This window comes from Chanodichthys erythropterus, chromosome 18, assembly GCF_024489055.1.
Source record: "Chanodichthys erythropterus isolate Z2021 chromosome 18, ASM2448905v1, whole genome shotgun sequence".
Taxonomy (NCBI): Eukaryota; Metazoa; Chordata; class Actinopteri; order Cypriniformes; family Xenocyprididae; genus Chanodichthys; species Chanodichthys erythropterus.
The window spans coordinates 13,118,044-13,135,300 of NC_090238.1; the positions used below are offsets into that span (position 1 = coordinate 13,118,044).

The 17,257-nt window shown below is 35.9% G+C and overlaps 1 protein-coding gene across 2 annotated transcripts in view; it reads left to right on the plus strand.

Moving 5' to 3' along the window:
• nrxn3a (neurexin 3a) overlaps window positions 1-16,871 on the plus strand; it is a 362,007-nt gene extending 345,136 nt beyond the window's left edge. The window contains exons 23-24 of one of the 2 annotated variants that reach the window (XM_067366785.1): window positions 3,550-3,634; window positions 15,943-16,871. In XM_067366785.1, the coding sequence (XP_067222886.1) occupies window positions 3,550-3,634; window positions 15,943-16,871 (1,014 nt within the window). The remainder of the gene's footprint in view (window positions 1-3,549; window positions 3,635-15,942) is intronic. The other variant, XM_067366786.1, reaches the window with a different exon arrangement.
• The last annotated feature ends 386 nt before the right edge of the window (window positions 16,872-17,257 follow it).

Consider the following 17,257-nt stretch of genomic DNA (forward strand, 5'->3'; position numbering starts at 1 on the left):
GAGAAGAGTGAAGAAACAAGCTAATCTTTCAGGAGTTCAATATTAAGTTTCCGTCACTGTCAGGCTGGGCGTGAGAGAGGGAGGGGAAAAGATTAGACTATTCAGCACAGATGAACGTTAAAGGCTTATATGCCATGGAAACATATTCTCACATTGTTAATATGTGGATTAGGCCATTTTCTCATTCCCAACAAAAGTATCAATATATGAGTATAAAATGGCATAATGCAGCAGCTCTCCTCTGCATTCCTTGCCTGTATCAGCGCTGAGCTTGTATTATTGTGAAAGAGGATATGATGAACGGCTTCTGAGATATTCAGTGCTTCTAACTGATTCCAGGATCTGTACGTACCTGTGCATTAGTCTACAAAAAACTCCTATTCACAGACATACATATTCAAGACGGCCATTGTGTCAGTAACGTTTTTTTTTTTTTTTTGTTATATATATAACCAATATAAACTGTGCACTCAGTTCGGAGCAGTTGATGAGATTAAATGCTGTTTTTTTTTTGCTGTCATTCAAGAGGGAAACCTGAGATAATTTCACATTTTCTCCACAATCAGTCAATTACGATTCTCATTGCTTTCTGCATCTGTGATATCCTCCTCCCCTTTCAGCCACGGAGATGAGTTGTTTGCCACACTAAATATAAATTCAATGAATAATTTTATATTCACACAGAGCGATATTCCACACCCCGCCGATGTGAAGCGGCACCTCTGCTCGGCCTAATGTGCATTCGAATGTATTTTTGCACCATTTTCATACCAAAAGCTGCTCAAATCTTTGCTCAGGTCCACCATGAATATAGAGGGAAAACATTTTATTATTCCGTCAACCCAAATCATATTTATGACCCTGCACTTTCACGTAGGAGAGCGCTTTCCATTGCTCCCTGTGTTATTTAAAATTTCATAAACCTGGTCTACGACAGTACTTATTTTGCCCCACATTCTAATCTGCTCCTAATAAAGACATGCCAAGCAGAGGGTGTGAAAAACGAGCTCACCGCGGCGGTTGGCATGAGTAAGGGAGAGCGCTGGGGATAAATCAGAGCGAGAGACATCGGAGACACACAGATAATCTCAGAGTGCCGCTGTGTGTTTGGTCCTCTGCTCTCGACGGCGGTGATATACAGTGATGGGAAATCCATGCGGACTCTCGAAAGGGCGAGATGGAGGTGACTCGTATAAATGTTTGACGTGAGCAGTTTTTCAAAATAAAAGTTTGGAATTAACACCCAAGATGAGCTCAGCAAACTCATTCAATGTCTGTCACCAGTGAATTAATGTTTATTGACGGTGAAATGATGACACTGACTTATAAGCAGGCTTACGTGGAATCTGTTCCTGCGGAGCTGCTCAAAGTTCTGTCATTTATAAAATTCCCTAAATCTCAGACTCATTGCATATTCATTTATTAAATATTGCGGATAATTTGATTATGCTTTCGGCTGCTAATAAGACTGTGGTACTCTCAGTTCCAGTTAATTGTTCTCCCAAAATGAAAATCCTGTTATTATTTTACCCTTGTGTATTATTTATTTACCTACTTATTTACTCATTTCTTATATTTTAAAGATTTGTTTTAATTCATATATTTTTCAAACTCTATTTTAAAGGATTAGTTCACTTTAAAATGAAAATTACCCCAAGCTTTACTCGCCCTCAAGCCATCCTAGGTGTATATGACTTTCTTCTTTCTGATGAACACAATCAGAGTAATATTAATAAAAATCCTGACACATCCCAGTTTTATAATGGCATCCATCAATTATAAACGTACTCCACACGGGTTAATAAAGGCCTTCTGAAGCAAAGCGTTGCAGATGTGAAAGAAAAATATCCATATTTAACAATTTATAGCGTAAAATATCTAGCTTCCACCATACTGCCTTCCGTATTCAACTTACGAAATACGGCAGGCGTAGGACGTAGCGTTTTAAACTGCGACTCTGAGTTTTGCAGTTTCTTCGTAGGTTGAATACGGAAGGCGGTCTGGCAGAAGCTATTTTTATATATTTAACTTCATAACCTTGCTACAGAATTAACCCCCTGGAGCCGTGTGGAGTACATTTATAATGGATGGATGCACTTTCTTGAGCTTCATACTCATTGGTCCGTTATAAAACATCAGGATATTTATCAATATAACTCTGATTGTGTTCATCAGAAAGAAGAAAGTCATATACACCTAGGATGGCTTAAGGGTGAGTAAAGCTTGAGGTAATTTTCATTTTAAAGTGAACTAATCGTTTAATAGACACTTTCAGTCTTCGTCAGGTAGTCCAAAAGGGTCAAAACTCTGTTTGTCTACTATTTAAATAGAGTTTGAGAGTCAGATCCTTTTGTTCTTTTTTGAATGCCTTATTGGATGTTTTTGGTCAAGCAGTTTCTATTAAGTTTTTTTGGATGTACACGTACCATTTTGTTTTGGTTTATATATTTTTAACATTTAACAGCAGTTTTCATATTTAGATCAACATTTAATCATATTTGAATTCATACATACATGTTCTTTATTGGCATCGATGGTTCCATGAAGAACCTTTAACATACATTAAAGGTGCCCTAGAACCAGTTTTTACAAGATATAATATAAGTCTAAGGTGTCCCCTGAATGTGTCTGTGAAGTTTCAGCTCAAAATACCCCATAGATTTTTTTTTTTGATTAATTTTTTTAACTGCCTATTTTGGGGCATCATTAACTATGCAACGATTCAGGCTGCGGCCCCTTTAAATCTCATGCTCCCTGCAAGTGTTTAAAAATAAAAATAGCGATGGGTCTCTTGTCTCCGTGAATACAGTAAGAAACGATGGTAACTTTAACCACATTTAACAGTACATTAGCAACATGCTAACGAAACATTTATAAAGACAATTCACAAATATCACTAAAAATATCATGATATCATGGATCATGTCAGTTATTGTCACTCCATCTGCCATTTTTCGCTATTGTTCTTGCTTGCTTACCTAGTCTGATGATTCAGCTGTGCACAGATCCAGATGTTAATACTGGCTGCCCTTGTGTAATGCCTTGAACATGGGCTGGCATATGCAAATATTGGGGGCGTACATATTAATGATCACGACTGTTACGTAACAGTCAGTGTTATGTTGAGATTCACCTGTTCTTCGGAGGTCTTTTAAACAAATGAGATTTACACAAGAAGGAGGAAACAATGGTGTTTGAGATTGTACCTTTCCATTCCACAAAAGGTTCTTTATAGTAAAAAGGATTCTTTAGATTTTTAAAATGATTTTTTACACTAGGAAAGAACTGTTTACTGAAAGCTTTTTTGAGGGAACCAAAATGGTTTTTCAATGGAATTGCTGTGAAAAAGCCCTTTTGTAACATTTATTTTTAAGAAAATACCACAGATTTTCCTTCAAAATCAGTGCAGATGAATGTGTCTGGACCTACAGTGTAAATTCGAAACATTATCTGACAAGGCTATTTTACATTATGGTGGTACAATCCAATGCATTCAAGTTTCTCTTTTGTTTGTCTATTCTCCTGTTTGTGTGTTTCACCGTATTATAGACCACGGATGACATGGGCTCTTCGGCCGAATGCTCCAGTGACGACGAGGACTTTGCTGAGTGCGAAGGACATGCAGGTGGGCTAGGTCAGTTGAATTTTGCTTGCCTCTATGTGGTGGCCTTTCATTTGCAACTGAGGATCAGATCCTCAAAGCATCGCCTCCCCCCATGGATAGAAAAAGTGTAACTTCCTGTCCAATCCAACCCATGTACACCAATACAGAGATAATCATATAGTAGGATATCTTGAGAAATAATCTAAACAAAACAGAAACAGGCATGCATTTCAAATGCTTAATCCATTCAGTAGCCTTGAATCAGAGCTAATCTTAAAAATCATTCACCCAAACTTTTCTTACGAGCTACACTTGGCCATGGGGTTTTCCGAAGTGGTTAACATGGTCACACTGATTACTAATTTTGTCCCCAGTGCCTATTATGAGAGCACATGTACAAAATTAGTACAGAAAAGTGACATGTTCTCTGCATTGATGCTTCAAAATGTATCATACTGAGGTTTTTCTGCCATGTGATAGTGGACTGCATTTTGGCACATGATACATTTTGAGATTTCTCTTGAATTTTGCTTTCAGCCTTATAGTAGAGTGATATCTATCAGATTAATTGCTGTTGAAGCAGTCTTTTCAATTCCTTTCTGTTTCCTCATTTCAAGAGGCTTGATCTAAGTTAACTTGTTGTAATAGAGAACAGATATCATCGAATTTCTGTGTACAAATTTTTGTTTTGTGTCCTTATGCTTATTTTTAACAATATCATTTTGCCTCAGTGTGAACAAGTTGTTCTGCTAATATTTTCCAACCCAAATATGAAAAATACAATTCAGTGATTAGAAAAAAAAAAAAAAAGAGATAGTCAGAAAAAGAGAGATTTGAGAGAAGTTGGGTATTGGCTTAAAAAAAAAAAAAATGTAATTGTAGCTTTGAGAAAATAGTCTGTCATGTCTTTTGTGAAATATGCAAATTTTTTGATTGCAGTTAAAGATAACTGAAATTTCATTCCTTTGCAAATCATGATTCCAGTCAAATGAGAGGTCAAATGAATCTTATTATAATTTGAGTAAAACCCCACCACTTACAATAATTGGGTGTTTCTTCAACTTTGGGCACTTTTATATCCTAAGGGTTGATTTTTATTAAAATGAACAGATTCCAACAGTTTTTGTGCTATGAAGGTCACATTAAAACATATTAAACCAAGTCTTGGAAAGTTTTTCTCATATCTTTATCATTTATTTTGACACTTTTATAATAGATGTTATTGTTTTAAGCTTGTCCAACACTCTCAGTCAAGATAATTTATTTTTAAAAAATATTACATATGAATTGAACATTGATGATCAAAGCAAAGTCTACATTTTTTAATAAATAATTCATAATTGCAAAAAATATTTTTGATGATAGGATTTTATTTTACTTATTTTTAGATGCGTTTTATTTCCACCAAATATGCTATGAAATGCATTACATAATATGAAATGTGGTGTTTCAGAAAAAATATCAGAATATAACTTATGTACCAATTAGGGCTGCACGATTTATTGCAAACCGCACGCGATTTGGCAAAAGCTGTGATTATTTATGCGCAGCTTGTCAGAGCTGTACGGCTCTGTGATCAGTATTAAATGCTTCTCCATCTGTAAGCCAGAGGGCGCTCTCGCGCAGAAACTCTAAATATGCCCTGCCGCAGAAGAAGATAACTCGCGTCATATCGCTGTAGCTGAATAAACAGAAGATTGAAACGCTTTGATGGATTAAACATGAAAAATAAACACACAACTGCCTTATTCTGTGCAAGAAGGACACTCAACTGTTGTTATGAAGTGAGTTTGGAGTAAAACATGTTATTAAATGTTGTCTTTTGTTGGACAAGACGTTAATAAAAGCTTCTCATGTCTGGAAAGTTGTTTGGTGCGTGTTGCTTTTTCAAATGTACATTATAAGCGACTCAAACTCGCAGCGCTTTCAGATGGATTAGCATTTGGAGCCATAGTTCATTGAAAAAAATAATCGCAGCCTTTGCGATTTCATAATCACACTAAGAATCACGTTTAAGCGATAATCGCGTTTAAGTTCAATGTTATTTTTCGTATCGTACGATAAATCGTGCAGCCTTAGTACAAATGACTTTACATAAACCAGCGAGAGTATGCAAAGTGTGTTTTAAGAGAAATTATTGTCTAAGTCCACAAAGCCAGATGTGCCCCTAGTTGAACTAACACCCAATTATACATTTTCCACATCTGAAAAGTGAACCAGCAAATAACAAGAAGGACAATGTGTGATCAAATCATTTCCAGAGGCCAAAGCCATTTCATGGCCTGTTAGTTTTATCTGTTGGCCTGTAATGAGCACACTATCTTTTATCACAGAAATGTGCAACATGTGTATTGTGGCCCATTGGATGAAATTGTATACATTTAAGTTTTCATGCAGACATGACAGGCTATCTGCTTTGTTCACTTCAACCTGTTCTTACCCTCTACAATTCTCTCAAATGTCAATGCCAATTTCTTCCAAATGACGTTCATCAGTTTAGCGGTTTGAGAACAATATCCATCTTTCTGGAATCTTTATGTACTCATAAAGAAAGCTATTGGCAGGGTCCCAATCATCCAGTCACGTTTACACAGAAATTCATGCCATTCTAACCTCTACATCAGTTGATGTGAAGCTGCATGAGACATTACCGCTGCAGGGGTGCGTCCTCATATTCGGAGAGTGTTCTGTACCGCATGCGTGGGGTACTTCCCCTTGATTTGCCCTCTTAATTTCATGAGCTTGTTCGTGGTTGATGTTATTTTTGGTGAAGTCCTCATCTATTTCCCAGCTATCCAAAATCAACATTCCTGTCATCTCGCCTCATCTTGTTCCGCATGATATTTTGGTGTTGAAATCGATTTTTCCTCCATTTTTCTCAAGCATCTGTCCCATCTGGGCTTGACCTTGAACATTGCCATTTCAATTAACAAAGCAAATAACAGGCAACAAAATCTTTTCTTGCCATCAAAAGAGTTTTTTGAACTCTAGTATTGATGTAATCTTAAGAAAGTTGTGTTTTAAGAATGACCAGCATCCTTGAACTCCCTCACTTTCTCCTTAGCTGAGTGAGCCGGTCTGCATATGAAGTGGTTTTTGAATGCAGATGGCATAGAAAGAGTTTTATTGCCACAAACTGTGCGCTTCTCAATGTCATGCTTTCTCAAGCAGTCATTTGTGGCATGTAGTATGATAGCTGCTAGTCAGAGCCATTTTCCAGACTATTCTTTCATTATTCAGTGCATGGCGCCATTTTTTGATCTCCATGCATAACCTCACCATCAGACTAACATGAGTGCTGTACTGTATGTATGAGCCAGTTTCAACAAAGCATCATACCTCAAGCTTATGGTTGCAAAGATTTCCGCTGCATTTCCTGTACCAAATCGTGTTCCTGTCTATCAACTTGTCTGTGTCTTGACGTGTTGTCACGTGATTCTGTTCTCTGTTTGTAAAAATTGTTGGGTTTTCCCCTTTATCCCCTATCTGGAATTCCATAGGAGGGCTTCTACTGATTAATGAAACGCTTCCAAAGTAGAAATATCCGTAGAAATATTCTTCTGTATTATCATTCTGCTCACAAATCTCACAAACCAAAAAGAGTGTATTTATTTTATGTAAAGTTGAATTGATATATATATATATATTTTTAGAAAGTTGTAAATAATTGTGTTTTTTTAATCATTTTGTGTTTAAATGATTGGGTATTACAGTATATCCTTTTGAAGAAGACAGAAGGTGAAGTAAACTTAAAACTGAGGGCAAGAAGCCTTCAGAGACTCAATTATCTGTGTGAAGCATATCTAACTCTTATAGTTTATGGTTCAGTTTGTATTTGCAGGGAAGGGTCAGTGCAATGTATTTACATTAAAGTTGCCTTACAGATTCTTGTTAGTGTATAGTGTAATACTAATCAGTTCTACATCTCTCAAGCAGTGTGATTTGTTCTGGCATATATATTTGTCTCATATTGTGCTTTTGATTAAATGGATAATTAATCAGGAATTAACAAGCTCCAGTTTTGCTTTGCAGTGATAGCAATTTTTTATCTTCTAACAAAGTCCCATGATATTTTTTCAGTCATTAAAACCATCAGCTTGGCTCAAACCAGATAAGAAAGACATTCAGTACCCTTTAATTTAAGAAAAAGGCCATCTCAGACTTTCAGAAATATGCTTTGGCCAAGCTCAAACACTTTCCCCCGGTTGTACAGACAAGGCTTAAGCTACTCCTAGGTTAAAAAATGCATGTTTGAGCTGTTGTAACTGACAGCAACTTGTACTGACATATCTTAAAATATGCCAGTGCCAATGTTTTGTCTCAAGATTCAAGACTTTTAGTGTACGTTTATAAAAGCTACTTAAATACCCAAATTGAACTATAGCCTAATCTTGGCTTAGTCTAAGCCCTGTCTGTGAAACCAGGCCTTTACCTTTATTAATTAATACTTCATTATTGCTAAGAAATTTAACAGGATACCTAACAGGAGGAAATAAAAAGGCTTTGTGATTTCTCAGTGAGGGACCGGAGAGCTACAGCTTACAATTCGAGGGCTTTAAGTTGATTATTTTTTTTTTATTATTTATTATTTATTTATATATATATATATATATATTTTTTTGATAGATAATTTTTTTGGTAGCATACTTATTTCTGTAAGTTATTCGTCTGGTTGGAATGGTTTAGAGTAAAACTAATGCCACAATCATTAAGGAACTCGTGTCTCTACAGACTTGAATTTCAGGGGGGGAAAAAAAATCAAGAAACAATGTGAATATTTCTTCATAAATTTCCCCTTTTTATTTTAGCAGTAAATGCATCCCTATTTACTTGATTGTGATATATAACACTGACTTATGTGATTCCCATCTTTAAAAATGTTTTATTTTATTAATTATACAATAAGATTGTACTGTACAAAAGATACTGTACAAAAGATGGGGGTCAGTTTTTTTTTTTTTTTTTTTTTTTTTTTTAAGAAATTAATACTATAATTCAGCAAGGACATTAAATTGAATAAAAGTGACAGTGAAGACATTTATAATATTACATTTATAATAATTTCTATTTGAAATAAATGCTGATTCATGGAAGAATCCTAAAAAAAATATTAATAGTGTTAAATTGTAATAATATTTCACAATATTAGTGTTTTTACTGTATTTTTGATCAATTAAATGCAGCCTTGGTGAGTATAAGAAACTTCTTTTAAAATTATGAAACATTTTAAATCTTTCTGACCCCAAACTTTAGAAATGTAATGTATATTATGGAGACATGGCCATGTACTGCATTGTAGGAATGACCCAGGAAAAAATATATATTATTCTTTTTCTTTTTTTTTTTTTCTTTTTTTTTTTTTATAAAAAACTGTTCAACTTATACAAATATAGTACTCTATATTCCAAGATTTCTAAAGCCGTAATATAACTTTTTTTATGTAATGCACAGATCAAAATGTGAAACATTATAAATATAATTAAATATATGCAGTATATGAAATTTACTGATAAATCTGTGTATTGACTGTAAAACTAGTGTACTAGGACTCATTTCTCTTCCTTATATGAACACCAGATGGCATTATATGCTGCACTCATGATTTTACACACTCAACAATACTGAGAAATTCCCAAAAGATGTATATGTTATAAGCCATATTTTTGTTATTCACTTGATTGCAGCAGATATCTACTTTTTACAAATAAGTGTAGCTTGTTTTGTCATGCTGATTAGACAGAGTTGAGCGTCTTTAGACTCAAAGCAATTATTTGCCATTGGAATGCAGGAAATGAATAATAAAAAAAAAGGTAGAACAAAGAGAAGAATGGTCCAGATTAGAGAGCCAGTATTGCTTGGCCCTATTCTGTGCCATGAGAGAGAGTTGCTTTTATCACAGGCCTGCAGGTGGCCATTCAGCACTGGAGCTCCTGTTTAATTACCTATCCATAGTGCAACCAGAGATAAGAAAACACTAGACACCCGGCATTGAGATACACCTCTTATGTGTGAAGAGTTTTGAATAGTCTCACTTTGCAAATAATACTTGACGTGTTACGGTGTTTGCATGTTAATAGTGCACCTTACTGCACAGTTAGTTGTATTTAAAAGAAAAAAAAAAAGAAAAAAAAAGACCTTACCAAGGTGTATATGCGTAAATGTATTATTATTAGAATGCATGTGTAGTAATATGTTGAAAAAAGTAGGTTCATTCTACAAATCAGTCAGTGGCAGTGTACTAAAAACAGTTCCACCCTAGTCATGTACATTAGCAGTACGATTTCATTTAGTATACAGTGTTTCACACTGGATTTTGTGAAACTGGTGGGTGGACCTCAGTAACCCCGGGTCCCCCCTCCAACCCATATTCAATGTGCAAATTGAACAAAGAAAAAAGTCTGTGCATCGGCTTGTACCTGGATGCGGAGCTGATCACGTGGGCGAAGTGTGCACTTCTCTTTGTGCGACGCGAGCAGACAGTCTTTTGCGATTTAATAAAGACACAAAGCCTTATCGCGCTTTCGTTTTTAGTTTGTTTGACAGCATTTGCATAAAAGACACCATTAATGAGAAGTTTAAATATATTTTCAGGCCACCACAGTCTACACTGTAAAAAAAAAAATATTTTGATGATTTTTTTATCACAACATTTCTTCTTTTGTCAAATCAACTTAGATAATTAATGTGGTTCAGATAACATAATATTTTGAGCTTCTGTTGATTAAACCAATCACCTTCATTGTATGAACTCAAAATTTTAAGGCAACCAGGTGACTTTTTAAGTTCAACCAACAATTATTTTTTGCAGCGTAGTTAATGAATGGGAAGCACTGAAATCTAATCGTGGCGGTCATTATTGATATTGTGGCGAGCCGCCACAAATAAATCAATGTATGGGAAACACTGGAATAGTGTTGCTTAATTGAACAGAAACTGTTCTTCAGTCAATCCCCTGTATTGGAATGTCAAGATTTCCCATGCAGCGTGCAGTACACTGGCTTAAAATGGTGGATAAAATAAGGAACACCTATATTGCAGAATTGTTTCGTTTGACCCGTAGAAGAGTTTAAAAGTCATTAATCAAAATATTATATATTTTTGACACACTGAGTTAATCAAAATAAAGTCTTTTTATTTATAACGTTACAGTATTTATAAATAGTGGTAGAAAGGGGTATTTTAAACACTATTTTTAATGTATTTTAATCAAAATAAAGTCTTTTTATTTATAACGTTACAGTATTTATAAATAGTAGTAGAAAGGGGTATTTTAAACAATATTTTTAATGTATTTTTAAGAATTTTATACTAGCAGATTCATCACTGCTTTCTTCACAGTAATAGTCATTGTGTGGTTTTATTATTATTATTTTTTTTTTAGAGAGAGGAATTTATTGGGTTTCTGTTAGAAGGGAAATGATTTAGATGATTAGATCATGTACTAATTTAATGGCTCATAAGTTAATAATGTTCGCCCTAAAGCTTTCAATTAGTTTGTTTCTTCTTTTTGATATAGAACTCATATATTCTGAAACCTCTTGTGGAATTCCTCAATCAATACTCTGCTGCTTTTGAACCAAAGTCTGTGGGTACCATCATGATTATGGATGTTTTTTTTATGAGATATGACTTTACTGGTATAAAAAAAATAGGGAATCTGCTCTGTACGTTCCAGCAATATGCAACGAAAGCATACAGACAAACATCTGTGACCTACAGGCCCTGGTTAAAAGGCTTCTTTGACCTCGCTTAACCTTTGATGTCTGATTTGACCCCCAGCTTGCTGTGTTGTTCGTCTACTTTCCCTAAATGCAACTTACTTTACGCATGCGTCAACATCTTGCAGTAAAAAAAACTTAACCCATTTTCAGCCAATTTTCCTCTCTCTTTGACATACATCCAGACTGCACGCCTGTTACATGTTTAAGACTAACAATGACAGATATATTTGTCTTTGGGTCACATGACAGAGGAAGCAGTTGTCTGTTAAACTGTCCCTCTCGATTGTGTCTGTTTTATAGTTTGTGCATCTGGTTGTAGTGTGTGAAAATTAGAATTGCTTTGTTCTTTCGTCTCTGGGAATTTTGTCTTTTTAGTTTTACACGCACTCAAATCAATTTCATTTTTTGTTGTTTACCATTTTTGGAATAGCTGAATTTTTGGGTTCAAAATTAGTGGTGAATTTTTAACTAGATGTGAATATCAAATCACAATTATCATTAATTTGATAACGTGTTTTGATTTTTGATTTCTTCTTTTTTAGATTTGGAACTAATTCAATGAAAATTCCATGTGCTTGAAGTGATAAATCATCAAAACAATTTTGAAACCATGAGAATCACATCATGAACAATATCACAATACCTCAAAATGCAAAAACGACCCAGTTTGATAAAAAAATAAATCATTCTTTAATAATAAATAATAGTCAAAAGGCACATGATGGTCAATGAAAAGGTTCCAGATCTTGATACACTTCTTGTTTTTGTTTTTTTGTTTTTCAAATTCTGACAGTTGATCTTGATGAACAATTGACGTTTAAAGAATGTTTCCAAACTGCATGGCGAAGAAGTTGCAGTTTAGGGTTTGTCAGATTGTCAGTGTTAGAGTTTTGTTCTTTTTCGTAGATGGGCATGTATATGCTCATTGTTTGTATATCCCCATCCCTTCCTTACAGCCAAAAACGTTAATGCTGCCCGACCGCTTCGTACTGCCTATACATGGACATGGCAACTGACTTACACAATCACCCCCATCATTGTCATCTCCTATGTAGTATGTTCATAGGTCCAATTCCCCTGTCACAACCCCCCTCCCCCCTCCTCCCCCTTCTAGCTATGGTAAAATATGTACAGTCATCCATTCACTCAAACCTAAAGATTAAAACCAATCTAAGCAAAAAGTTTAATTACTAGAATGTAGATATTTATTTAACAACAACAAAAAAAAAATGCTATATAAAATCAAAGGCTCAAATATGTACAGTTTTTTGTAAGAAAACTGGATTATTTATCAAAGTAATGACAAAAGAGAATAATGGTGAAGTTTATTTTTCATGTTATGTGGTGTGGATGTATGTGTTGTTGCCTCCCTGTACTCTCTCATGTGGGAAACAAAAATATATATCTAACCAGAAACACAATGACAGTTATTTTGTTTTCACAAAGAAAAAAACTTGTCCAAGAACATTCTTACACAACTTTCTTTTGTACGTTTTTTTCTTCATGCCAAAATCCTGCGGGCAATTTGTTGATGTAAGTTGACAAAAAATATGGTATGTTTATGTTTATAATATACAGTATATGCTTGTTTAAATTCCTAATATAATGAGATCAGAAGTTCTGATCTTGTTTTGCTAGATTATACTGTTGATGTTTATATTGCCTGTTTGTCAGTACTGTACTGTGTGCTATGACTAGTTATTGATTAATTATGCTATTGGCTTTGTAATTTAACTTATGCTATTGGATTTGTAATTTAATTTACTTTTTTTTAATTGTGTTATCATTGAGCTCTGCCTTTTTCTTTTGAAGTTATTTTGAATTTTAATTTCATTTTTATGCAAGTTTTTATGTACTAAAAACCTGATGGCAGAACTATCTTACCGCTGTAATGACAGTCTGAATATCTAACAGTTAGAAGGCATAAACAAACCTTCCATGTTCATGAAATGGAACTTTTTGCTCATGTTGCATGACAGATACACTGAACTATATATATATATATATATATATATATATATATATATATATATATATATATATATATATATATATATATATATATATATATATATAATTCTAGTGTTAGAATCACTTGTTCCTTCCCGAATATCAACACTTTACAGCTACACGTATATTTGAAGAACTGAGCATCTTATTTCCGTCAATAAAATCTTTGTACTTTGAGCATTTCAAGATACAATAAATATCTACACTCAAAGCAGCTTTTATTTTTAAAAAGATTTAAAGGAACACTCCACTTTTTTTGAAAATGGGCTCATTTTCCAACTCCCCGAGAGTTAAACAGTTGAGTTTTACTGTTTTCGAATCCATTCAGCCGATCTCCGGGTCTGGCGGTACCACTTTTAGCATAGCTTAGCATAGTTCATTGAATCTGATTAGACCGTTAGCATCTCACTTAAAAATTAGCCTATTTTCAAAAAAGGTGGAGTGTTCGTTTAAGTCTCACACTTATAAATCAACCATATTGACAGAGATCATTCAGCTGTTATTGCACTGTGGAGATAGTACCTGCCATTGGGAAGGCTTTTTTGAAGCCATTCAAAAGGCAAGAGTCAGTGCACTGCTGGGGAGCCCGATCTTCCATCACACACGTACAGTATATATAGAGAGCGAGAGAACATGCTTTTCTACTCAAATAAACAAGTTGTTGACATTGTTTCACATCTTAAGGCACAGGTGAAACCAACATGAGGTGAGACTTCATCTCATAGCTTATTTAAATAATATTCTGACATTTTTTTAGAACACGAGACTTCATGGCAGTAGATTCATACAGTTGAGCTGACTTTTTTTTACTTATGCAAAATATTACTCAAAAAATATTTTTAAAGAAATATTAAACATATTCACTTATTAATAATTCAATAAGTAAGCAAAAGTTTTTTTACGGCATTTATTCTGATTTATGTTCACTTTGACATGCGTGAGCTAATCTTAACACATGCAACTTTTAATATTAAAAATGTTTTTGTAGAAGTTAAATTGGCACGTTAATTATTAATGCACAATCTTTTTCTAGATTATTAAAGGGATAGTTCACCCAAAAATGAAAATTATCCCACAATTTACTCACCCTCAAGCCATCCTAGGTGTATATGACTTTCTTCTTTCAGTCAAACACAATCAGAGTTATATTAAATAATATCATGCCTCTTCCAAGCTTTGTAATGGGATTGAATCAACATGTCCTCCAACCAATACACCTATATAGGTCATTTGTCACTTCCCTTAAATACGACCCATAGGAGCGTTCGCTAAAGTTACGCCCCTATCGACAACAGGACACTTTCATTTTAATGCATTGTTCCCTTTTATCTGCGTCATATTTCGGGTTTCGCGTGGCTCAATTGGCAGAGCATTGCAATATACAACAATATGCGATCATGTGATTGTGGGTTCGATCCCAGGGAACGCATGTGCTCATAAAGTGTATATGCACTATAAATCACTAAGGGTAGGTTTAGGGTTGGGGTGGGTGTAGTCGTTAATAAAAAATTAGTTTTGCTAAATGGAAATAGGACAAATGGTGTATAAACTCCACACACTGCATATAAATGAACACACATTTTGATTGATAACGGCAGTCATACGTCATTTCATGACGACAGACATAACAAGACACTGTCATTATTTTTACGCCAGCTAGAGGGCGCATGACTTTAAAATGTAAATATAGGTCATAATAAGGTGCTTGAAAAACGACTTATAGGGTTTTTTTTTTTTTTTTTTTAAGAGGACAGTCTGGATTGAATAGTGCCCGAGTTTTTGAAGCTCCAAAAAGCGCATCCATCCATTTTAAAAATAATCCATACGACTCCAGTGGGTTAACAAATGCCTTCTGAAGTGAAGAGATGGGTTTTTGTAAGAAAAAGATCCATAACTTTATAATTTATAATCACTGGCTTCCGGCAAAGGCTAAATGCACATTGATGAGAGAGTTGTTTTTTGTCATACATCCTACAGTACGTCACATGTCGAGTCAGAGGTCACCCTTCTGCCAGAACTCAACTTTCTCGTGATCGCATGTACGGCCGTTGCCGGAAGCCAGTGATTATATTTGATAAAGTTTTAAATATGGATATTTATCTTACAAAAACCCATCTCTTCACTTGAGAGGGTATTTATTAACCTTTTAATGATTACTTTTATGATGGATGGATGCACTTTTTGGAGCTCCAAAAACTATTCAATACCATTAAGAAAAGCTGGGAAGAGCCAGTATATTATTTAATATAAGTCCGATTGTGTTCGGCTGAAAGAAAAAATTTATGTACAGTACACCTGGCTTGAGGGTGACTAAATTATGGGATAATTTTCATTTTTGGGTGAACAATTCCTTAATTCAGCACATAATTCAAATACCTCACAAACCGGCTCACCCACAAAGACCTGTCAAGTCCTTTTGATGCCAATTTTTAGTCATTTACTGTATGTTGAATATTGTTTCTCTGTTGTTTTTTGGTTTTGTTTAGCTTTTTATTTGTTTTTGTTTTTTTGGGTTTTTTTTACGTTCTGCCTTGTATCCGTTAGCAGTGCTTTTTTATGCTACCAGTTTTAGAGACTAACATGCCTCGTGTCTGTGTTCAATTGTAGGAGGCGAATTAGTTTTCCCAGTACTTGTAAAGGATCCCTTAGAGCTCCCCTCTGTAGCCACTCGTACACCCTCCATCCCCTTTCCCCCAACCCTCCGCCCCCACCTCACCATTATTGAGACCACCAAAGAGTCCCTGTCCATGACCACTGAGGCGGGGGTACCTTGCTTGTCGGACCGAGGCAGCGATGATTGTGATGATGATGATGATGATGATGGCTTGATGATATCTGGGTATGGCTCTGGGGAAGCATACGACTCTAACCTGCCCCCTACTGATGATGAAGATTTTTACACCACCTTCTCCTTGGTAACAGATAAGACCTTGTCATCGTCGGCCTTTGAAGGTGGCTACAAAGCTCACGCGCCTAAGTGGGGATCCAAGGACTTTAGACCTAACAAAGTCTCCGATTCTGGTAGGACTACTACCGCGTCTTTTTCCCCCAAGCTGAGCCGCTCCACAACCACGTCCACGCCACCCAAACTGCCCGCAGGCAAAATGAATAACAGGGAGCTAAAGCCCCAGCCCGACATAGTCTTGCTTCCATTGCCCACTTCCTATGAGGTAGACAACACAAAGCTGAAGAGCCCATTAATAACCTCCCCCATGTTCCGTAATGTACCCACAGCAATCCCCACGGAGCCGGGCATCAGGCGGGTTCCGGGGGCCTCCGAGGTGGTCCGTGAATCTAGCAGCACCACCGGAATGGTCGTCGGGATAGTTGCCGCTGCCGCTTTGTGCATCCTAATACTGCTGTACGCCATGTATAAGTACAGAAACAGGGACGAGGGATCCTACCAAGTGGACGAGACCAGGAATTACATAACCAACTCGGCGCAGAGCAATGGAGCAGTCATGAAGGACAAGCAGCAGAGCGCGAAAAGCGGCAACAAGAAACAGAAAAACAAGGACAAGGAGTATTACGTGTGAGTCCGAGCGTCGCCCGTTGCTTTGACAGAACTTTGACAGACCTGTTGGGCGCTGCGCCGAGAGAGGGCGACAGGAGCCGGACCCCGGCGCTGTGCCAAGAAGGCGAACTCTGACGTGAACTGTACCATAAAGCACACTTACAACCGTAAGCACACCGCGAAGGTAAAATAGCAAACATTAGTGACCTTATTCCTCTATCTGGTCGGAGACGTTATCAGTGTAGAATATTCCACAGCTACATCATAATCCTAAGTGACTTTTAGAGGTATGTGAACCTTGGCGTAAATCTCGTTTTTCTTTTCTTTTGTAACTCTGTAAAAAGAGGAGAACGTTTCAAGCATGTAAGAGACACGTAGTGCTGACGTCCGTAACGAAAGTGGGACCCA